Below are 24,024 nucleotides of genomic sequence, written 5' to 3'. Positions count from 1 at the left end.
ATAGGCTTCTTAACCATATATGAATAGCAAAGTAACCTTTCCAAAGAAGGTTTTAAACAAATGCATGAAAGCTAGTATTATTTTACATTTTAATTTTCAACCTTTTTCTGATTATAAAATGCTACAGTTAAAAATTAAAATATGGAAATTATTAAATAACTACTTATAACCCCTACATCTATTAACAACTTGATTGTCTTTTCCTTTCATTCTTCCAAGAATGTTTTCTAAGTGTGATTGTGTGAATCTGTCTGTTTACATTTCTTTGATTACTTATATTTCCTTTTCCTAGGATTTTCTGTTCATGTCTTTTCCTCTTATTTTTGTTTGGGATAGGGTATCTTTACATTATTCTGATTGAATTATATGGGTTCTTTAAACTAAGAATAGTAACCCTTTGGTCATTTTTTAAAATTATTATCTGAGAAACAGAGTTACAGAGAGGGAGAGACACAGAGAAAAGTCTTTGATCTGTTGGTTCATTCTCCAATGGCCGCAACGGCCAGAGCTAGGCCAATCCAAAGCCAGGAGCTTCTTCGGGGTCTCCCATGCAGGTGCAGGGGCTCAAGCACTTGGGCCATCTGCTGCTGCTTTCCCAGGCCGTATTTGGATCAGAAGAGGAGGAGCTGGGAAATGAACTGCCTCCCTTATGGGATTCCAGCGCTGCAGGCAGGGTCTTAGCCTACTATGCCACAGCACCGGTCCCTTGGTTCATGTTTTTAAAACTTGATGGAAACAGGTCAAATGGGAAATGTGGCTCTATGGGGTATTTTAGATTTTGTGAAATTCTAATTGCTAAGTGTAATTACTATATTGAATTTCATGCTAATAATAATGGTGTGATCAGTTTGTTCAACTTGTATGACATGGAAAGGTACCCAATACCATACTCTTATGGATTACCCATTCATTAACCAAGACTTCAATGTGTGCAGGGATAACAAAGAACGGTACAGAGCAGGCTTATGACTTGATAACGAGAAGGCTACCTGTACTGCCACCAGAAAATGACTGGACCCACCTGCTGGTGGTGGTTACCATGGGTCCTGCTTTCCCTTCTGGGGCCACGGTGATGAAGACTGTTCCACACTGATGTACAACGTCCACATACACAGAGCCAAAGCCAGTCAAGAACACGACCTGCAAAAAGAATACTCAAAATCTTATTAAAAAGAAATAAGAAACACCACGAAATGGCCGACTTCATGTCTCAAGTTCTGATTCAATGCCATGAATACTTCCTGGTTCTACTTCATATCCATGTGTCGAGGCCATTCGGTTCACTTGAAATGAAAAAAAAAAAAAAAGAAAGAAAAGAAAGATCGATCAAATCCAGATTTTTCAATATCCAGCTGTAAGGTTCACAGAAACAAATGATGGATGACGGGGCACGAGTGTCTTCATTCTCTGCAAGTCTGGAGTTGGCAAGTGCTCTGGATGGCTGGAGCCCAGCCACGGGCCAGCTTTATGTGCGCATATGAATCTTGGTGGGAAAAAAACCCCTGTAACTCAGCACTTGAAATGCAATGTGCAAAAGCTTTTCAGGCTTGTGAGTGCTGACTTCCTGCCATGGGGTGCCCTTCCAGGCTGGCCACACCCATACATGTCACAACTTCCCCTGCCCCCAACAGGTCCCTCACAGAGCCTATAACAAGAATGCTAGAGGTGCCAATTTGCTTGCGGTCAAAATTATTTTTTCCATCATGAGAAGGGGGATTAAAACTTAAAAAAAAAAGTTCTATCTCAGAAGCCAGGTGCCAGGCCAGCAGAACAGATGTCCTTTCAGCATTAAATACCAATGTTGCTTAAATGGATAAATATTTGAAAACAGAACAGAACTATGTGAAAAACAACCCTAAGAACATCATGTTCACGGCCAAGATTACCTGAGAGCAGGGGCGAGAACCTCCTCGTGCTCGGCAATGTTGATTCTGATTAGCTGTAACCTCAATTCTGTGCACATCTGGGCTCTTTATTACTGTTCGACAGCAAATGAAAGAAGGCTGAAAATCCCTGGCTGAAGGAACGACGCTAGGTGCTTGCCTGACAAGTACTGAGCGTGCTCCAATTCTGACCGCGTGAAGAGTCGCCGACTCCGGTTGGGAAGAGCCGGGCATTTCTCTCGTGTAATGGCCCCTGCTTCAGAAATCGCCAGCTTCAGCTTCCAGGGCCCGGGGACGTCACCTCTGCCTCCTCCCTGCAGCCCAGCCTGGCCTTCCCTCTGCTGCTGCTTTTTCATTCCACAGCTCCTGCTCTCGCCCGGGCCCTCTGGCTGCCACTCACCACGCCCTGGCCTAGGAGACACTTTCCCCTACAGGTCCTTTCCAAACCCTGCGACCCCTTCACATCCAGCTTATAGGACACTTATTCCAGTCCCAAACGTTTCGATTCCCTTCCTCAGCTTGATGCCTGTGCCTGCATTCTATTTGGTCAGATGTTCGTACCGCGGTTACCTGTTAGATACCTGACTCAAATCACTAGACTGCAAGCTTCCTGAGGGCAGGAATACAATCAACTTGTTGCTATCTATATTCTCCATGGTCACGTTTCTCAATGGATCATTTTGCAAAAATATCTTTTTTTTTTTTTTTTTTGACAGGCAGAGTTAGGCAGTGAGAGAGAGAGAGAGGCAGAGAGAGAGAGAGAGAGTTATAGACAGTGAGAGAGAGAGAGACAGAGAGAAAGGTCTTCCTTCCGTTGGTTCACTCCCCGAATGGCCGATACTGCCGGCACTGCGCTGATCCGAAGCCAGGAGTGGGTACTTCCTCCTGGTCTCCCATGCGGGTGCAGGGGCCCAAGTGCTTGGGCCATCCTCCACTGCACTCCCGGGCCACAGCAGAGAGCTGGACTGGAAGAGGAGCAACCAGGACAGACCCGGCGCCAGAACCCAGACTAGAACCTGGGGTGCCCGCGCCGTAGGTGGAGGATTAGCCTAGTGAGCCACGGCACCAGCCTCAAGAATATCTTTCAACATACTCTGTATCCTGAATGTATCCCATTTGTTCCAAGATTAGAACTTGATTATGATAACAATTTGGCATTAAAACATAATTAATGGTGCCACAGTAGGTTAATCCTCTGCCTGTGGTGCTGGCATCCCATATGGGTGCTGGTTCAAGTCCCGGCAGCTCCTTTCCTGATCCAGCTCTCTACTATGGCTTGGGAAAGCAGTAGAAGATGGTCCAAGTCCTTGGGCCCCTGCACCTGCATGGGAGACCTGGAAGAAGCTCCTGGCTTTGGATCAGCTCAGCTCCCGCCACTGTAGCCATTTAGGGAGCAAACCAGTGAATGGAAGACCTTTCTCTCTGTCTTCCTCTCACTGTCTGTAACTCTACCTCTCAAATAAATAAATTCTTTAAAACAAACAAACATGTAATGAATGGGGAGAGGGCACTGTGGCATAAGCTTCTGCTTGCAATGCTAGCATGCTATATCACAGTGTTAGTTTGAGTCTGTTTTGCTTCTGACTCAACTCCCTGCAAATATACTTGGGAAAGCAGTGGAGGATGGCCCAAGTGCTTGGGCTCCGGCCACCCATGTAGACCACCTGGATTGAGTTACTGGCTCCTGGCTATGGCATGGATCTGGCTATTGTGGCCATTTGAGGAGTGAACCAGTGGATAGAAGATCTCTCTTTCTCTCAATCTGGGTTTCAAATATATAAATACATATTTTTAAAAATGTAATTAATGGCTTAAAAATGACTGAGCTCCTGAATGTGAAAAAAAGATCTTCCAAGATATTCTGACTCGCATTTACATAAGCCGTCTTTCTGGCTGATATATAAAGTAAGTGAACTCCTTTACTAGGCCGGAGGATGATGGGACTGTTCACTTGGCTCAGAGCGACACTCCCCTCTATACTCCTCCTTCTCTGTGACTGTGCGTTACTTCGGTGTGTAACCCTGGCTTTTGGCAGACAGGGCTGAAAACCAGAACTACTGTCCCTCAAAGGAGGGAAGGAGGGATCAGCACAGGGAAATATTTACTGCTCTGCTCAATCTCAAAGTAATCTTCCAGCATTAAGACATGAGGATACTCATACTTTCTAAATCATAAAGATAAGGCAAACTGCTGGTTTGTGTTAACTGCTCAAGGGACTTTTGAAAGCAAGCAAATTAACCTAAACCTTTAAGGTACTTCTCCTGGCCAAAAACCTGGACTATGGGAGGAAATTTTTGCTGGTTGTCCATTCCACTCACCACGAGAAAAGGAAGAAACACAGACTTTCAGCCTTGGGACCTCTCATCTACAGAGAAACCACTCATACTTTGGCCTCTTGTAGAGCGGCAGCTCTGGGGATAAGGGAGTGGGGTAATGAAGTGACAGAGGAATTAGGCACCTACACCCTGGCCCCCAGAAGTTTAAAGTGCATCGTTGTTTTGGTCTGTGCAGTATATATCACAGGGCAGTACACATTAGCTGGTGATCTGAGAGGACATCTGCCAAGGGGAGCACCTGTGCTATGGACTCCTAGTGTCCACCCACGTCAAGTTCAAGCTCGCCCCTTCTTCGGGACAAAAAGCAGCATTATCCTCCCCACTCCCCTGCCGCTCGCTACAGTCATGTGACCAGTTCTGGCCTATGTGCTGAAGGCAGAACTGACTCATAAAATTTCTGATCCAAAACATAAAAGAGTCAGTTTCCTTCCTCTGCTTCAGAGACTGAAGAAGGGCTTTGTGTTACAGAATACTGGTGGGAAAATCTGGTCCTTTGCCTGACTTGCAGAGTTTTACTGAAACGCAGTTGTGCTACTTGTTTACATATAGTCTCCGTGTAAGAGCACAGTTAAGAAGTTTCAACAGGGGCTGGTGTTGTGGTGTAGTGGGTAAAGCCACTGCCTATGATGACAGCATCCCATATAGGCGCTGGTTCAAGTCTCGGCTGCTCTACTTCTGATCCAGCTCCCTACTAATGTGCTTGGTAAAGCAGTGGAGGGTGGCCTTGGGCCCCTATACCCACATGGGAGACTAGGAAGAAGCTTCTGGTTCCAGGTGTTGGCCTGGCTCAGCCCTGGCTGTTGCGGCCATCTGGGGAGTGATCCAGTAGATGGAAGACCTCTCTGTCTCTCCCTTCTTCTCTGTAACTCTGCCTTTCAAATAAATAAATAAATAAATCTAAAAATAAGTCAAAAAAGAGATCATATAGACTGTAAAGGCCAAAACATTTACATTCTTGATCTAAAGGAAAAAGGTTGCTGACTCCTACCATACATGGCTGTGGCAGATTGGTCCCTGAGATGGGACTGTACATCCCAGCATGCAAACCCTCCTGTAGTCCCTTCCCACACTGACATTAAGCTTGGCTGTTTGCTAACAGGGCACTGGCAAACAGGAAGCTCGGTGCAGCCTGCTTATTAGGGTTTGCCCTTTGGCTACCATGTGAGGAAGCTGGGTCTAGATTCCTTCAGGCAGAAGGAGCGCAGAGAGAAAGGGGGATAAGGTCCACACTCCCGGCTGAATTCACCCCTCAGCTGACTCTCCACTGTACACTGCTGCGTGAGTGACCCGTGGCTCATCCTGAAGAAGAATCACCCAGACAACTTTTCAGAATCACAAAAAGCTGTCAGTCAGTGTTACTCTAAGGCACTAGGTTTTGGGGTGGTTTGTTACAATGGGGAAGATACAAGATGACGGAGCCTTCATCAACCTCCGTCCCTGAGTGACCATGTAGGACAGAGCCACCTAATGACAGACACTGGGCAAGAAATAAATGCTAAGATTCTGAAAGGCAGAGTAATTTAGCTTATGCTACTACTACAGATATTTGTGACGGAATAGGATTCTAGGAAAAATGTAAAACATGAGACCCTGGCTTAATGATCAGGTAGTAGAAATTGATATTAAAAGCCATTACAGTGGGAATCTGTGTTTTGAGGTAGCAAGGCATTTAGTAAAACTGTTGCTAAGACTGTTTGGGAGGTAGATCACAAATCTAATACATTTGCATTTCTAGAAGATGAGATCTGAAAACAAAACAATAGTGTGTGTTGGCTGTAACTAGAAGAGAGCGTCTCAGGAAACAGTTGTTCAAGCGATACATAAAAAGGAACAGAGATGTTCCAGAAACGCAGGGCCTTTCAAAGTTAGAAATGCTTTTAAACCTGCTCTCATCTGAATGTCCATGTGCCTCCCAAATTCAAATGGTGAAATCCTGACCCCCAAGGGGATGGTATCAGCAGGTGGGAACTTTGGGGGGCAATGAGTGACCTTAAAAAAGGGGGCCAGCACTGTGGTGCAGCGGGTAAAGCTGCTGCCTGCAGTGTCAGCATCCCATATGGGTGCTGGTTTGAGTCCCAACTGCTCCACTTCTGATCCAGCTCTCTGCTGTGGCCTGAGAAAACAGTAGAAGATGGGACACAGATGGTGAACCTAGGACTGAATTAGACCCTGGTCACAGAGAGAAGGGGCAGATTTCCGAAATAATCCTGAGGTATTTCTGAGAGAATCTGGTGATCCAGGGAAGACAAGACAAGGCAGGCATGGACACAGCAGGAAGAAGCCAGCGAGTCTAGGAAGCCAGATGTACCAGGTGTGCATCCTAGGTGCACCTGTGCAAGTCAATCTCTCTGAGGAACAGGTAGCATCTACCTTTAAGGCATACAATAGGGAGTAATGACTATTCCTTCAACGTGTCTGAGATAAAACGGGCACTCAATATAAATTTACATAATATTATCTAAGGTTTTTGTACTGGGAAAATAGTGATGACTTAAACTGAAGTAGAAGTTTGAGGGGAAGCTGGCGTTGGGTATGGGAGACGATCACCTTGCTTTCAGACACGCTGAGCCTGAGGTGCTTATGGTTCCCTCCAGTTAGGATGTCTGGTGGGCAGCTGGGAACACCGAGCTGGAGCCCAGGAGGAAATGAGGTCTCCCACGAGGAGACAGAAGTGGTGTGAATTCTCATGATGATCAAGGGAGAACACACTGTCTAGGGATGAAAGGGAACCAGCAGGTACTCTGGCTGTCATTCTTCTCTCTATATACTTTTTGAAAGCTATTTCCGGGAAATCCCTACTCCTGGATATCTTTGGAAACAGCTATGACTCAGGCAGAACACAAGGCGAACACAAAGGAGAATCCAGACCAGGGCGCTTGGCAGACACTCAGAGGGGATGCCAGCTTGCCAGGATCTGTCTGGCCCTGGTACAGCACATAAGAGAAGGTGAGTGAAGTAAGCAAGAAGCCGAAATGCCTGAACGACACCTTTGCTCCGTCAGACACTTGGAATGATGACTTTGTTTCTAAGTAACAATTCCTGGCTGGAGGCTGGAGTTCTGGGAAAATGACCACCTGCTGCTTTAAGCATCGGTGCTCAGGCCTGCCTCCCTGGGATCTGCACCACATGGACTGATGACACATCAGAGTCACCAAGACAATCAACAGTGTCCAGTAATATTCTTGTACATAAGAAATATCTTACATAGTATAGTTACAACGTACCTTTAGACATATTCCTGACGTAAGAAATATGGGCTGGGAGTGGCTGTTCTGCTGCAGCCAGTTAAGCTACCGCTTAGGATACCTACATCCCATATCCGAGTGCTGGTTAGAGTCCCAGCTCTCTGCTTCCAAGCAGGTTTCCTGCTGATGCGTCCCTGGAGGCAGCAGGTGACGGTCCAAGTGCTCGGCTCCTGCCACCACATGGGAAATGCAGTTTCAGGACCCTGGCTTTGGCCTGGTCCAGCCCTGGCAGTTGTGGGTATTCGGAAAGAGAACCTGTAGATGAAGATATTTCTGCCCCTCTCACTCTACCTTTTGACTCGATGAAAATAAATAAATAAACATTAAAAAAAAAAAAAAAAAGAAATGTGGGCTAGAGGACCACGGAGGTTGGTGTGTCACTGGCTGACTAGGTCAGTCATTAGGGGAGTGTCCAGGGATTCTCTACAGTATGTGGACCTTGGACTTGTTCTGCTCAACACATCTATTAATGATGTGGATGTAGATGCAGAAGACATGCTCACCACATCTAGAGTTGACATAAAATTACCATGGATATTTAATGCATTAGATGACAGCATCAGAATTTTTTCAGAACTGATTTCAACAAGCTGGAGTAAGCCAACAGCAACAAGACTTAATTTATTGGGGATAAATGTAAAGTCCTGTCATTGAGTTCATGAAGTCAACTGTACAGCAAGTTAAAGATAAAGACCTGGGGGATGTGGTTGACCACAAGTTCACTAATAACAAACAGTCTGAGCTCATTAATAAAAAGCTAGCTCATTCTTCTATTTTATTAATGGAAGCACAGGGAGGTGACAGCTGGTTCGACCGCATTCAGAATACTGTGTGTAATTGTGGCTGCCCGAGTTTCTGTAAAGGAACCAAACACACTGGTGTGTTCAGCCTTGGGGAACTGTGGTGACTGCTATGGAAATCACATTCGCTGAAGGACTGAATCGGGGACCAGAAATGCTTGGCCTGGATAAGGGACACTCAGAGCAGAGGCCAAAGCTGCCTTCCAGTCGAAGGGCAACTGCACGGTCTGTGACGTCCTAGGGTGCAGAGCAAGGGTGAGCGAGTGCACGCTATCAGGCAGCATCCAGTTAGCTTAAGAAGAAACTTTCGGGGCTGGCGCTGTGGTGCAGTGGGTTAATGCCCTGGCCTGAAGCTCCGGCATTCCATATAGGCGCCGGTTCTAGTCCCAGCTGCTCCTCTTCTGATCCAGCTCTCTGCTATGGCCTGGGAGGGCGGTGGAGGATGACCCAGGTCCCTGGGCCCCTGTACCTGCAAGGGAGGCCTGGAGGAAGCTCCTGGCTCCTGGTTTCGGATCGGCTCAGCTCCGGCTGTTGTGGCCATCTCGGGAGTGAACCAGCGGATGCAAGACCTCTCTCTCTGTCTCTACCTCTCTCTGTAACTCTGTCTTTCAAATAAATAAATCTTTAAAAAAAAAAAAAAAAAACAGAGAGGAAACTTTCTTAGTCACCACTGGAACGAGGCATGACCATGGCGCTGGGAGCCCTCTGAGGCTAGATGCCAGGGAAGGGACTGCTGTACTAGTGAGAAAGAGCACCTACCTGTGCTTTGAGGAATCTACAGGCAGCAGGATGTACAGCCAGGGCAGGACTTCAAAGCATAGGCAGTGACTGCAGCATGGTGCAGGACAAACCGGACTGGGCTATGTGTGAGCAGGTGCTGCGTGGTTGTGAGCCCCCTGTTGCTGAGAACTCATTAAGCCTCATGCCTTCCATCAGTAAATAAACATAAAAGTTACTGCTGTATGTTTGAATTTTTGCAGTGATCAAAGGCTCTGTATCAGGACTTACTACACTTTACTGCATTTATTTAGTTAACTCAAGTCCTTGAAGGTGGGAATTGTGCCTTATTTGAGGCAAAGGGTTTGCCATTTGATAGGTCCTCAATAAAAGTTTGTTGAACAAACGAATGAAAGAATGGAGACTGTGTATGTGCAGGCATTTTGTCAATAGTACAGAGATCCATAAATCTGCTGGGCTGTCCTTCTGCCCCAGCCCCCTGAAATACAAACAATTTGGGAAGAAACAGCAGTGACGCTGACCCTGCTAAACACAGCTAAGAGTCAAAGATCATGAGAATTTACTGGATCTTTTTAGAAAGGAATTCACCTGTGAATGAATCAATTTAATTCACTTTAGGGGGCTCCAACTGCACATTTTTCTTTGCTGTTTTAATGGCTCAAAAATTAGTCTCCATTAGCAATCTGATGACTTCTTATGGCTCTTAAGATAAAAGTCAAATTACTGGACAGGGCAGCCAGGCCCCTGCCAGGCTCTCTCTGCCTTGCCTGCCTCCTCTCCCTTCCGCTTTTCCTTCATCAGGAACTCTAAGGCTTCAAATATGTTGCTCTTTCTGCCTAGAAAAATCTCCCACCCTCTTGTTTTCGTAATGTCTGTTCCTCCGTGAAGGCACAGACACAAAGCCTTCACCCAGAGACATACTCCCTGACCTCTCAAACTAGTCTGCACTCCCTCTGTCCATCCTTCCTTGATTGGTTTGTTTCTTTGTTTGAAAGGCATAGTTGCAGAAAGAGAGAGCTTTTTCCATCTTCTGGTTCACTCCCCAAATGGCTGTAACAGCCAAGGCTGAACCAGGCCAAACCAGGACTAGGAGCCTGGAACTCCATCCAGGTCTCTCACATGGGTGGCAGGAGCCCAAGCACCTGGGCCACCTGCTTTTCCTGGGAGCGGGAGCGGGAGCTGGAACGGAAGTGCTGTATCTGGGACTTAACTGGTGCTCAAATGGGACACCAACATCATAGGTGTGGACTCCTTGTGCGCCATGACACCGGCCCCTACTCTGCAGCCCTGTCTCCTGGCTCTTAGCAGAGTTTATAGTAGCACGACTATCCATGCGATTGCTTGCTTCAATCTCTCTCCTTCCATGTAAACTCCTTGAAGGCAAGGGCCGTGTTCCACCCTTTCCAGCGTACCTTATACAGTCCTTGAACCAGTTTAAATGTTCGGCATTTATCCAGAATTCAAGAAGCACTTAATGATCAAATGAAAATGGCAGGCACAAGATATTTATGGGCTGAATGGTAAAAGCACTGTTTCCTTTGTACCTTATTTAGAAGTTTTCAAAACTCCAACAAAAAGGTTTCTGATGATCAAAAATTGGAATCCCATACACTAAGACAGGATTCTAAACTACTTCCCTGATAGGTTCAAATTATGACTTGAAATGGTCATTTTTGTAAAGTTATTGTTTGTACTTACCTATCGAGAACCTGAAGACTGTCTTCCCCCTACCGTCAGACCACCGCCCTGTTTCAAGTGAGGGATATGAGGGGCCCTGCCGGGTTCAGGGCTCGGCTGAACAAGCACAATGTGTCTGTGAGCAGCTCTGAAGCTGGCACACAGCCCTAGGAAACACACCAGCTTCCCAGTCTCGACTGGCGAGCCACAGGCTGGCAGGTCTTCCTCCTGATTCCTGGTTCCAAGACCGCTTCTTGGGGAGATTATAAAGCCATTTCCACATCTCCACTCCACTTCAAATATGACACCACACGGAGTGTCCTGAGACCCAGATGACTGGCCACCAAAGGAGTTCCCTTCCTGTACACTCTGCCTGTGCAGGCTACCTTGGAAGTGTGTAGCCGGGGCCTAAGACCGTGGGTTGAGGGAAGGCTTGTGCAAGACACACTCCCTTCCTCAGAACGACGCAGCCTGTGGGGCCCCCAGTGGTTCCCAGCCTGTGGGGCGGCACTGGGGGTGAAGAGAGGAAGGAAGCCGCGCCTGCGGGACATATGGCGCCCAGCTCTCTGGGAGGAACAGGAGGCTTGCCTGCGTCCTCAGAGGGCGGCGGGAAGGGTGTGGGAGAGAGCACCTCGGCTGAGCTTTGAAGTAGCCTTGACTACAAAGGCCTGAGGAAATTTACAGCGAACGGGAATCCCCAAAATACAGTTTGGCAGGCAGACTGCTCATTGTAAAGAATTCCCCAGTCAGATATAAGCAAGATTTCTAAAATCTTCCAACCCATGCGGGGGAGTGCAGGGGCCTTTGCAAAGCCTGCAATCTTTATTTGGTAGATGACCGAGACCGGGAGCGTCTCCTGGGGCACAGGGCCAGCAGATTCACCTGCTCGGCAGGTGAGCGCTGCAGACGGAAAGCACACCCCGGCAGCTGGGACCGCGACTCATGCCAGGTCTCCCAGGCGAGCGTGGCCCTCAGGCTGATCAGCCATCCCCTCCTTCCCGGTCTCTCCTAGGAGAGCAGTTCATCCACACTTCACAAATCGACTTACGGCCACTGAAGGACAATCGGTTGCCCATCCCCAGTACTCTGCATATCTGTCTGCACCTGTGCCCATTCTTACCTCTTCCCCCCATCAAGCAAGTGGAAGTGGCCCTTCTGGAAAAGTCGATTTCCTCTGCCTGCGCTGTGGATTTGTCTCTCTGGGCACCTGCTCGCTCCTGTCTGCCACTCTCCTTGCCCAGCTTGTCTCCCATGCTGATCTCACGTTCTTCATGGCCGCCCTCCTGGAAAGCCTACTTGTCATCTGCCCCTCCCTCACTTCTCTCCTCCTGAGTGCGCAGTTTCTAACCACGGTCTTGCCTCGCCTCTTCCCAAGGCTCTGCACTTGGCAGCCCTTCTCCTGCCAGGATCTCCCGGGTGCCCAGGTGCCCGCCCTGCTCGCCTCGTTGCCTCTGCTGCCCTGTGCTTCCGAGAGAGGCAGCTTCCCAAGGGCAGGCCTGGCCTCCTCCGCTGGCTCTCTCGGGAACCGTGTCTCTCCATGGAGGCAGCCGCGCATTTACTCATTCGCTGTTGACTGCGATCTCCCCGTGCTGACAGGCGCTCTGGTGCGAGGGGGAACGAGGCAAGTATCTGACTGCCAGCAACCTCGACGTGGTCGGAAACCATTTACAGAAGTAAGTGCAATTAAATGTTACAGATGTTACAGGAGGAGCCTTCCCGGGAGCTCTAACTCGATCTTGAGAGAGAAGGAACGTGCCAGGAGCACTGGGGACGAGGAGGCGGGGAAGCCACACACGCAGCACAGGGCTTCAGCAGGGCCCTGGACCCGGCTCTTGCCTGGACTGCCATTTCTGGAGGCCTCAGTTTCCACTTCTGTAATGTGGACGTGAGAGTCCCTAATGTGTATATGGCTCCTGTACAGGTTACATGAGAATGGAAGCGCTTAGGGCAAGGCCTAGCATAGAGTGATTATTAAATGATAACCATTACTATTACTGTAAATACATTTGTCACTTTAAAATATGTTTTTTTTTTTTTTTTAACCACTACAAGTACAAGAGAACCCACTTCACAAGGCTTGTTGTGGAGACCAAATGAACCAATAAATGTAAAAGAGCTTTAAAAAAGTATAGCACAATATTATTCAGCCATAAAAAGGAATGAAGCTCTAATTCATGCTATAACATCAGTGAGCCTTGAAGACATTATGTTCAGTGAAATAAACCAGACACAAAAGGATAAATACTTTATGACTCCACTTATCTGCTGTACTTAAAATAGGCAAATTCACAGACACAGAAAAGAGAACAGAGGTTACTGGGGTTGAGGGGGAGGGGAAAAGAAAAGTGATTGCTTAATGGGTACAGAGTTTCTATTCGGAACGATGAAAGTGAGTCACAAATAGACAAGTGGCAGTAATTGTACAACCCTGTAAATGTTATTTAATGCCGCTGAATTATACACTTAAAGTGATAAATTTGAAGAGTAGCAGAAAGGACAAGCTACTTCTGTGCCATTTTCAATGAACATTGGTGCCCACTAGCACCCAGGAGGAAGACAGAAACAAATCGGGACATTTTCTTCGTTCTGGTGTTAAGAACTGTACTCACACTTTCAGAGTTTTATGGATTACTAGGAGATGTGTATATATATATATATATATATATATAGCACATATACTACAAATCAATATATATGCATTTAAAAGTACATAATTTATTATGCTATATAATTAAATGTATATAATAATATTCATTAACAAATATGTACCATATATAAATGTCTGAACTTTTAAGACAGGGAGTTAATATAGGACTGGTATTATAATTATCCAAAAATTCAGACAGCTGGACTACCTTCTACATAAAGAGGTCTAACAATTTTATTTAATTTTGACTTTGGATCAGATCCAAGATGGCTTGCTTTTACCAAGTGTTTCTCTCTGGTAAATAGCTATATAGTGTACTTTGGAGACAAATACTTGTGTCTGAGAATTTATAACCTAATTAGGATGTAAAAATGGATATGCAAGTGGCCTCACACTGAGACAAGTTCAGCATTTAGAAAATCATGTTTAAAAACCCAACTGACACAACCTTAGAAAAGGGGATTTTTCTGTGGGCCTTGGCAAGGACACACACGGCTCACTGACCTGCGTTCCCTGACTGTTGATGTCGATGGCATCACTCCACTCAGTTATTATTCTGTCTGGTAGTTCAACTCTCAAAAGAAGGCTAGGGAGGGAGTCTTTGGTCTTGCAGTCTGGGTAACTGGAAATCTGATGATACAGCTCGTGATGAACTGAGCTCTCAGGAGGAATTTTTTTGCAATAAACTTCAAACTTTGGAATATCTGAAATGGAAGAAAACAAGGTACATGCAGACTTAGACCTTAAAGACAAAGACTTAGGGATATTACACATAATGTGGCAAAAGAAACTCCTCAAGGAAGGATGAATAATATTTTCTTTTTTTTTTTTTTTTTTCTTTCTTTTTTTTTTATTTTTGACAGGCAGAGTGGACAGTGAGAGAGAGAGACAGAGAGAGAAAGGTCTTCCTTTGCCATTGGTTCACCCTCCAATGGCCGCCGCTGCAGCCGGCGCACCGCGCTGATCCGATGGCAGGAGCCAGGATCCAGGTGCTTTTCCTGGTCTCCCATGGGGTGCAGGGCCCAAGCACCTGGGCCATCCTCCACTGCACTCCCTGGCCATAGCAGAGAGCTGGCCTGGAAGAGGGGCAACCGGGACAGAATCCGGCGCCCCGACCGGGACTAGAACCCGGTGTGCCGGCGCCGCAAGGTGGAGGATTAGCCTATTGAGCCACGGCGCCGGCTCATGAATAATATTTTCAAACATCCTTCACAAGGTACAGGCAACAACTAAACCATAAACCTCTGGAAACAATGTAAGGTTTGTGTTGTCTGAATTAATGCTATAAAAATACCTTTAATATTTTCCTTGATAAGCACCGTTACTGGACATCTGTTGTGGAAAATCACTCGAGGACTAGGGTCTTCTGAGAGGGTTAAATAAGTCACCCCGCAGTGTTCTTGGTACGTCAGCACTACAGCCCTGGAACACAACCGAACCAACCGTCAGCAATGGCTGAGGGACAATCACCGGACTCTAAAATGTCTTCTCCTTCGTAACTCAGGGGACACATTTCCCAGAAAAAGGAGGCCATTCTCTCATTTATTAATTCAATATACTAATTAAATGCTTACTGATTTTTCTGAGTAATGTGATTATCATAAAATATTAGAAAAATATAACTAGTTTTTAAAACAAAAAACTAGTCCCTCCAAGACAACTACAGTCATCACAGCTGACCCCTGCTAAGCTTTTTGCTGCTCTTTGCTCCGTCTACGCACACGGACCTTACACTCTTCACACATGGCCTCTCTTCTTCCTCGGATGTGCTTAGTACATTTTGATAAAGGAGGCGCTGACTACCTTTTAGAAGCACTAGAGAATTCTGGTGCAGGTTTTTCTTTCTTTTTTTTTTTAACATCATACATACTTAAAAAAATTTTTTTTATTATTATTTTTTATTTTTTGACAGGCAGAGTTGAAAGTGAGAGAGAGAGACAGAGAGAAAGGTCTTCCTTTTGCTGTTGGTTCACCCTCCAATGGCCGCCATGGCCGGTGTGCTGCAACTGGCGCACCGCGCTGATCTGATGGCAGGAGCCAGGTACTTCTGGTCTCCCATGGGGTGCAAGGCCCAAGGACCTGGGCCATCCTCCACTGCACTCCCTGGCCACAGCAGAGAGCTGGCCTGGAAGAGGGGCAACCGAGACAGAATCCGGCGCCCCGACTGGGACTAGAACCCGGTGTGCCGGCGCCGCAGGCGGAGGATTAGCCTAGTGAGCCGTGGCACCGGCCTTTTTTTTTTTTTTTTTTTTAATTATAAATGTAGGCAGGCTACTAATGTTGTCAACTGTCACAATGATACTTACAGGATCTACACTGTCACTATCAGAAGCAAACTGTATTGTTTGGAGTTAGAAAAAAACAGCTGCATGGGCATAGGTTGCTCTCTATGATGAACCCAGAGACATTTTTCTATCCAGATCTATAGACTACAAAATGGTATTTTGAATCAAATAAGAAAAAAATTCTCTAAAGTTTAACATGGACTTACCATCAAAATTAATCAAAGAGCACAGATAATTTGACAAGTGTGGGCCTTCGTTCACACTGATGAAAAGGGGTCAGTAAGGTACTAAAGAAACCGCTGGCCCTCTGTCCCAACCTCATCCAGCCTACTTGTCGGCCCTTCAGACTGTAGTCCTCTGAGGCACACGGCGGAGTGTGGGGAGACGCCGGCCACTGTGCGCTGCTGCGTTGAGGGGAGGAAAGCCACGTGGGGCTGGGACAGCAAGGGATGAAGTCATCTTTGGAGTACGGCTGTGGGGCTCACAGTAAAGTCCTTTCTTTCCCCAGCCAGCCTAATTTTCAAAGAGGTGGGCCAGCCAACCTCAGAGAATTTCCTCTGATAGCCAAGAAAGCTGGGGGCCAAGAACAGAGTCTGATATTTTGAATATGAAAGCTAGCTTTATATTTATAGAGAAAATTCAATTATGCTCTAATTTTCAGAATTTTAAACTTAATTTCCAAATGAAGTTTGATTCAAATTTTTTCAGTTTTTTTTTTTTTTGAAAGGCAGAGTTAGAGAGAGAGAGAGAGAGAGAGAGAGAGACATAGATCTTCCAACCAGTGGTGCACACTCTCCAAATGGCCTCAATGGCCACAGCTGGGTCAGACCGAAGCCAAGAGCTTCCTCCAGGTCTCCCACATGGGTTCAGTGGCCCAAGTACTTGGGCCATCTTCTGTTATTTTCCCAGGCACATCAGCAGGGAGCTGGATCAGAAGTGGAGCAGCTGGGACTCGAACCAGTGCCTATATCGGAAGCTGGTGTTGCCACTGGTGGCTTAACCTGCTATGCCACAACACTGGCCCCTTCTCAGTTTAAACACAAGTTTTGCTTTATAGGCTTAAGTTCACACATCTTTCAAACACACTTCCTTAAACTCAATACACAACATCTCCAGCCAGAATATAAGTATAATCACTCCACTACAGAGTTAGTTTGTAAATGTTGTGAGAGAAGAAAGGGTGTGTGCAGGGGACAGGACCTTACCATTATGGAGAACTAGAGTTAAGCTCCTATCTTTTAAAATACTATTAAAGGGGCAGGTATTGTGGCACAGTGGGTTAAACCACTGATGGCAATGCTGGCATCCCACATGGGCACTGGTTTGTGTCTTGGCTGCTCCAACTCCAATCTAGTTCCCTGCTATGGAACCTGGGAAAGCAGCAGCAGATAGCCCAAGTGCTTGGTTCTCTGAATCCACGTGGGAGACCTAGATGAAGCTGGCCTAGCTCTAACCACTGTGGCTGTTTGGAGAGTAAACCAGTGGATGGAAGATCAGTTTCTCTGTCTCAGTAACTCTGCCTTTCAAGTAAATAAACACAACTTTCAAAATAAAATAAAATACTATTAAAAAACCTCTATAATATTACATAATGTGTATATATTAAAACATAAATATGTATAGTTTCTGTATGTCATTTTAAAAAGATAAAGAAAAAAGTTAGGCTGGCTAAAATCTTAAAGTGCATGAATTTATAATCATGAGAATAAGGTACCTCTCATAAGGTCACAATATGTTTTCTTTTGTAGTTGTTACATATACCATAAATAAGTTATTCCTGACAGCTGCAGAAAGGATGGATTGCATGCAAAACAACCACAAATAGGAGTCCAGGATGAACAAACCATTACACGACTCTGGCTTGATTCTGTGGTTGTCATTTGCATAATTGGTAATCAGGAATCGGAGCAGCTTGCGTGCAGAAACAACCGCAGAATGGAGCCTTCTGTGACTTGTGTTGATCTTACTTATCTCTCTTAGTGACTTTTTGAGAAAAATTCCATTTTGAAGAAAGATACAGGACAATCAAAAGGTTTTCCAATTGGACTTTCTCACATTTCAACCCTTGTTTCTCCTCATTGTGAGGAGGCTAAGGAGGCAGCGGAGACAGCGCTCTTCCAGCACGAGGTGCTGCGGAGGTCATGGTCGTCCCCGGACAAGGTGTGGGAGCTGAAGTCTCCAGCGGGGTACCCTGGGACGACCCACCCGTGATCACGACACTCGACCAATTGTATACACATCAAGAAGCCGTTAAAAAGGAAAATAAAACCTCGTGATTACACATGGGAGCACTGGAACTATTTTCCTGTCTCTTTGGCATCTCAACGAACACTATACCGACAAGCAAGGAAGGGCATGCACATATATGCAAAGTACCTGGTGCAGAAACCATTTTCCCTAAAATCCCCCAAGGGCACTGCCACACTCTGTCTGGGAAACTCTTGTCTAACCACAGCTGGCAGGCTCCAGCACTGTGGGCCGTCGGCCCCTGCGGCTGGGGAAAAGCCCAGCAAGATCTGTTTCTGAAGCAACGATGCATCCAACACCGACAGGCTGACGTCAGGCAGTAAGTCCCAGCAAGGAAGGGAACTGGATTTCAGTGCAGGCTGCTCTCCACCTGGGCAAATGCTAAAAGTCGCACTGTCTGGAACGTGGAAATGCTGAAAAGACACAATGCAGACATGGCACACTTACTACAGTCAAACAGCAAAGGCAGGCTTTCTAAAGCGTGACTTCCCAGAAACCATACGCACATATTCTCAGAAAGTGGCCAGGCTGGGGACATGGAATGCTGGTTACGCTGTTCCCTCCAGTGAGCCTGTGAGACCATTCCTCATGACAGCGAGGACAGGCTCTGCCTGCTCGGCCCTGACTAAGCATCTTAGGGCTGGGCTAACACAGGTGACACAGGGTGACACAAGGTCCTCATGGTTCCCCAGTGTCACAAACATGGTGCCATGTGCTAGCAACGCCACGTGCTGGGGAGGGAGTCCTCTGGACAGGTGTGGATGCGTTGAAAGGGTGCAGTGTGCTGGGACTCAAACCAGCTGTCTGACATAGGATACAGGTGTTACAAGCGGTAGCTCAACTTGCTACACAACACCAGACCCATTATTATATTTTTTTAAAAAATATCTCAGACCCGCCTGAAGTAGGGTTAGAGTTGAAAAAGGGGGACACTCCTTAGCTGCAGGGAAGAACTAGGGTCTTCCTTCTCCCCGAGAGCCGAGGCGAATCAGGCACTGCTACCTGCTCATTTCCTGAGCGATCATCCTTTTCATTTAGATTTATTTATTTATTTGAAAGGCAGAGTTATAGAGAGACAGAGAGGGAGAGACACAGAGACAGATCTTCCATTCTCTGGTTTACTCCCCAGATGGTCACAAAGGCCGGGCTGAAGCCAGGAACCAGGAGCTTCTTTGGATTCTACCACACAGTGGCAAGCTCCCAAGCACTTGGGCCATCTTCCACTGCTTTCCCAGGCACATTAGCAGGGAGCTGGATCAGAAGGGGAGCAGCCAGGACACTAACCTGTGCCCATATGCGATGCTGGCATTGCAGGTGGCAGACATGTTAAGCCACAATGACAGCCCCTGCTGATTTAATTCTCAAAATACCCTTCAGGGAACTCAAAACTATGCCTATTTTAAAAAGCAGAAAATGTCAGCATGGAAAGCCTGACCAATGTCTCCAGAAACTTTAAGGTAGGGAGAAGTAGGAAAATTATTAGACACATGCTGATTTCTGGTCAAATCCTCAAAATGCAAATATCATTGACCTCTACTTCCCAGGTAGGCAATCAACTGGGAACTTCTGGTCACTTATTTTATCAATACAGGAATGAATCAGGATGAAATGCCTGACATTTTTATAAATACCACAAGCCCATTATAATATTTGAAGCCTGTTTATTTATTCTAATATAAATTTCAGGGGCTGAAAGTCAGGGGCAACAGTAAATGCAGAAAAGGTGGATAAGACCTTCCTATACAACAGTTTCACTAGCAACACGACAGCATATCATGCAGCACATTTGGTCTTAAGTTCCGCTAAATCGCTCCTTACTCTCGTAAAATATTTTAAAATATTATTTTATTAATTTTAATATTTATTTAATGTTAATATTTTAAAAGAGTGTTCCTTTTAATTGTACAAAGAGCTGAATCAAAGATTCTTCTGCACGTTCCCGGATTTTGTCTGCATATCCTGCCCCTGCAGTGTTACCAGAGATGAGCCGGTACATTTTCACATCCACTGCCCTTGCAGACACAGACCTCGCGCTCCCAGGTCCGGGCCTCAGTTCAGGCCCTAGCCTTCTGTCCAGATGGTTCCTCCGGGCGTGGTGGCCTGCGAGGCAGATGTTGGTTTCCTGGGGCTTGGGAGCCCATCCTGAGGCCCATGTCCCCACTGCTGGTGGTTTAGCAAGTGTTCGAGTGGGCCGTGCTGCAGCCTCCGAGCAGATGGGGCGCAGGCAGCATCAATCCTGTGGGGTGTCAGCTGCTTTGTAGGATTTCTGCTTATTAATTACCTTGGAAGCACTGACCAGGACATCCATGCTTTTGGTTACAGCAAAAATAAGTGAGTTTCTCTTTACTTATATTGAACGGTAGCTTTTTATCTACCCTAGGTTAAAACAGTCTATCCTGTGTATTGTTAACTTATCCTAACATAGACAAGAAGACCATGGCCTGACGGCTTACCTCCTTTTCAGAACAGGGACTGCAGACAGCTAACTGAGGTTTATAAAACAGTTGGTACGGGGTATTGTTGATTATTGTAGTCTTGTCTTCAATCTGAATAATCTGGATACCTTGCTGTACCATGGAGGAAATGCAGAACTGACATAACTGCAAGATAAGTTAGGAGAGAATCATTTTTACAATATTACAAGGGATAAAAACCTTTCGATTATTCGTAAAGGTTATTTTACCTATTGATCTGCCTGCAGCAGCACCAATGTTACCCTTTTCCACAGCATTCAATAACATTTCATTTCAGCCTCAAAACATCCTGGCCCATGAAAATGGGCTGGTATTTATACTAGGGTACTTTAGCAAAGCAGCGGCTCTTGTTGCTACTGTGTGTAGTGACAGATAAGAGGCTTGTTTTCCGATTATTGCACAAATCATATCACAGAATACCTACTTAAAAAACACTGATTTGTAAACAAGTGCCACTCACTATAACCACAGAGTTCAATCCAGCTGCCTCCTACTCACACTTATCACAGCAGCCATGTCACTGCTCGTGGACCACAGAGAGTTCTGAGACCTTCCATGATGGCAGTCATGAAGAACAAAGGTGTAGCATCTGAATCTCTTATATCATGTTGCTATACTATACTCTACCTGTTCTGAGTACTTTACGTGTGTTCACTCACAACATTCTCACAAAGCCTACACAATGGAGTTACTATTACCCCATTGCACAGAATAGGAAGGTGCGGCACACGGGGGTTAAGTAATTTGCCCATGGTCACAAAGATGAGAGAGGGTCTAGTTGGGTTTGGAGGCCAGGTTGTCTGGATCTAGGCACCACTCTAAACTACCTGAGCCACCTCATTGCCCCACCATGTTACATAAGGAACTGATGCTTAGAGAAGGTATTATTTGTCTAAAGATACCCATGCAGTAGGTGGTGGTGTCAGACTAGGCTGTTCTCACAGGGTGTTCTGGGAACCAGAATAATAAGCAAGTATTATTTATCTTCTTTATTCCCTCATGAGTACACAAAACACGGCACATCATTCCATCACTGTGATGGGTAATAAGGTATATGTTTGCATATTCTTGCGCTTTGAAAATTTGTCATAATTTGTTATTTGGTAAATATTGATATAATCCACAGGAAAAAAAGACCTCTTGGGGTCTTTGATAACTTTTGAAAGCATTTAGTGCTGAGACTAACACGTCTGAGAGTCACCAGTAAAGAACAATAAGACGTCAGCACGGTCTCTGACAGTTCATTCATTCACTCGCATTTCTTCAGTACTTGCTGTGGCTGCTCTGGAGGCGCCAGAGGTACGGGGCATTTGACTGTAGATTGTAACATTTTTCCCGCAGTTTTGATGGTAGTTCTCAACTCCCAACTATTCAACTTGGGGTGATTCATGCTTACAGCTCTTTGCCATTTACACCCGTGTTACAGTACTTTGGCCAGCAGAGCACAAACATGTGTTGCCCAGACAACTTTGAGGAAATGGATACCAGCCTTGAATACTGAAGGACGACCAAGTTCTTGTCTCGGGGAAATTTATTTTTTTAAAGTCACCAAATAACCCTAACTCTTCTCAAAGGGCTCTTCAAAGATGCCCATCAAAAATACAACTCCTGCCCAGAGAAAGGTCATCCTGAACTCAGCTACTCTAATAAAGTATCTCTCCTATTTTTAAATTTTTATTTACTTTTGCTTATATGAAAGAGAGACAGAGAGAGACCTCTCATTTCCTGGTTCATTCCCCAAATGCCTACAATGGCTTGGCCTGGGCCAGGTGGAAGCCAGAAGCTGGGAACCCACTCTTGATCTGCTGTGTGGATCCACATGCTTGAGCCACTGCCTGCTGCCTCACAGGGCCCGCACTGGTAGGAAGCTAGATTTGGAAGAGGAGCGGACACTCAATATGTATGCAACCCTAGCAGTGTGTACCAAAAGCCTGCCCCATAGTACCCCTTATTGTTCTGATTTGGAGCAGCAGAAATAATGACCATTGTAAGGACAGCAGGAGACGTCTACCTGGTACTGTACTTCCAAACAAAACAGAATGCTTGCTTATTACTATATTATCCATTTAACTTGTATTCATAGACTTATATGCGCTGGAAAGCATTCGCCATTTGTGTTACTAAACCTCCGTAAGTAGGTTTTTTGTATCCATATCTCTAAACACAGGGGTGCCTGTCCACCATTCAAGGACTCAACCCCCTCTTATAGCATTGGTTCCATGGGAGAAGCAGGACTGATCCACGCTTCTCTGCCCAGGATGCCCCTGTCAGGGACAGAACGCTCGCTGCGGAGCCTTTGTCATTGCGTTCAGTGCTAGAATGTTAGCAACTCTATTTCTTGTTCTACAAAAGCAGGCCAAGTACAATTCGTGGATGTTTTGGAGTAAGTTCATTCCACCTCCGCACATCCCCCACCACATACTATAAATCAAGTGAATGCTGAGAGTTCTGAAATAGAGTGGTTATTGGATAAATTATGTGACACAGCCTTTATCACTGGTGAAGAAGAAAAAAATACTGGAAAACAGAGAGGTCTAAGAAGTTAAGAAGTGTTTCACTGTTATAAATTACTGAGAACAAGCAATACCAAAAAGGGATTAAGGAAGAAAAGGATAGATTCCTTAGAAATAGGCTAAGAGAATGCCTTGCCATGTCCCCCTCCCAGCCACACGGACTCTGATCTTACCTTCTGATGCCCTGGGAAAGCACCAAGTCTTATTTCAGCATCAACAAATGCTTCTTCATCCAATGTCACGACTTCCCCGTTACCTCCATCTTTCCACTTCGGAGATGTCAGGTTATGGACCAGTTTAATTGCTACTGACTTGTGCACAGTGTTTGTATTTGCCCAGTATATTCCAATTTGAAAAGCTTCCTGGAAAAATAATACCTCAATTATAAAGTATTTTTCATAACTTTGATACTTTTTACCTCAGTCCTCAGGAATTTTTTTTATTATATAATAAGTCTGCTAAGGCAACCAAATATCCCTCCATGGTTTTTACTTTTCTTTCTCTTTTTGTAATAGGAACATACATTTCACTTTGATTCCCAATGTCTTTTTGGATTTACAATGGAATTCATATTTATGGAAGGGGGAAATAACCATATCCAAAAGGTGACTATCCTGTAAATACCAAAGGCTTAAAAATTGAGGGTTTCATCTCATTTGACAAGAGAATAACATGCAACATTAGGTCCATATAGGTCAACATTCCAATTCCATAAAGTAACATCATCTGATTATTAAAGTACAAAGGAGAAGAATGCAATTGAATAAAGATGTTTAGGAACTGGAATTTTTTTTTAAAAAGGACTCAAATTGTTTTTTATCAGGAAAACCTTTTATGTAAAAGTTCCTTTTATTCTACTTCCTTATAGATTTACGTGTCTTCTTGAAATGGGCTAGCCATATGAAAGTTCTCTTGTGATAGAATATAAAGTTTTGCTGGGAAAGTTTGTTTTGCAGTTAGGTTTTTCTTCCCTGGGTCATGACTGAGTCCATGCTGTTCTAATCAACCGGCTGAGCATTCATAATTATGGACACCAAGTTCACCTAGGAAGGAAAAAAGGCCCTGACGAAAACGGTTGCTCAGAAATCCTAAATACCTTGCAGGTCTCCGAGAACTTCCAGAAGAACCATAAAGAGTATCCAGTGGGCATCTCAGCACACAATATGGCTCTGTACTGAG

General features: G+C 45.5%; 1 protein-coding gene across 11 annotated transcripts in view; it reads right to left on the bottom strand.

Moving 5' to 3' along the window:
- Positions 1-24,024, bottom strand: part of VPS13B (vacuolar protein sorting 13 homolog B) — a 778,478-nt gene that overhangs the window by 24,736 nt on the left and 729,718 nt on the right. For all 11 annotated transcript variants that reach the window (XM_051844655.2, XM_070075348.1, XM_051844658.2 and 8 more), the window contains 6 exons: positions 23,019-23,207; positions 20,312-20,458; positions 17,988-18,271; positions 14,621-14,748; positions 13,831-14,030; positions 1,022-1,140 (listed from right to left, as the gene is read on the bottom strand). In XM_051844655.2, coding sequence (XP_051700615.2) covers positions 1,022-1,140; positions 13,831-14,030; positions 14,621-14,748; positions 17,988-18,271; positions 20,312-20,458; positions 23,019-23,207 — 1,067 coding nt within the window. The remainder of the gene's footprint in view (positions 1-1,021; positions 1,141-13,830; positions 14,031-14,620; positions 14,749-17,987; positions 18,272-20,311; positions 20,459-23,018; positions 23,208-24,024) is intronic.

The sequence above is a fragment of the Oryctolagus cuniculus genome, chromosome 6, assembly GCF_964237555.1.
Source record: "Oryctolagus cuniculus chromosome 6, mOryCun1.1, whole genome shotgun sequence".
In the NCBI taxonomy this organism is placed as follows: Eukaryota; Metazoa; Chordata; class Mammalia; order Lagomorpha; family Leporidae; genus Oryctolagus; species Oryctolagus cuniculus.
This window is presented reverse-complemented; position numbering and strand designations above follow the sequence as displayed.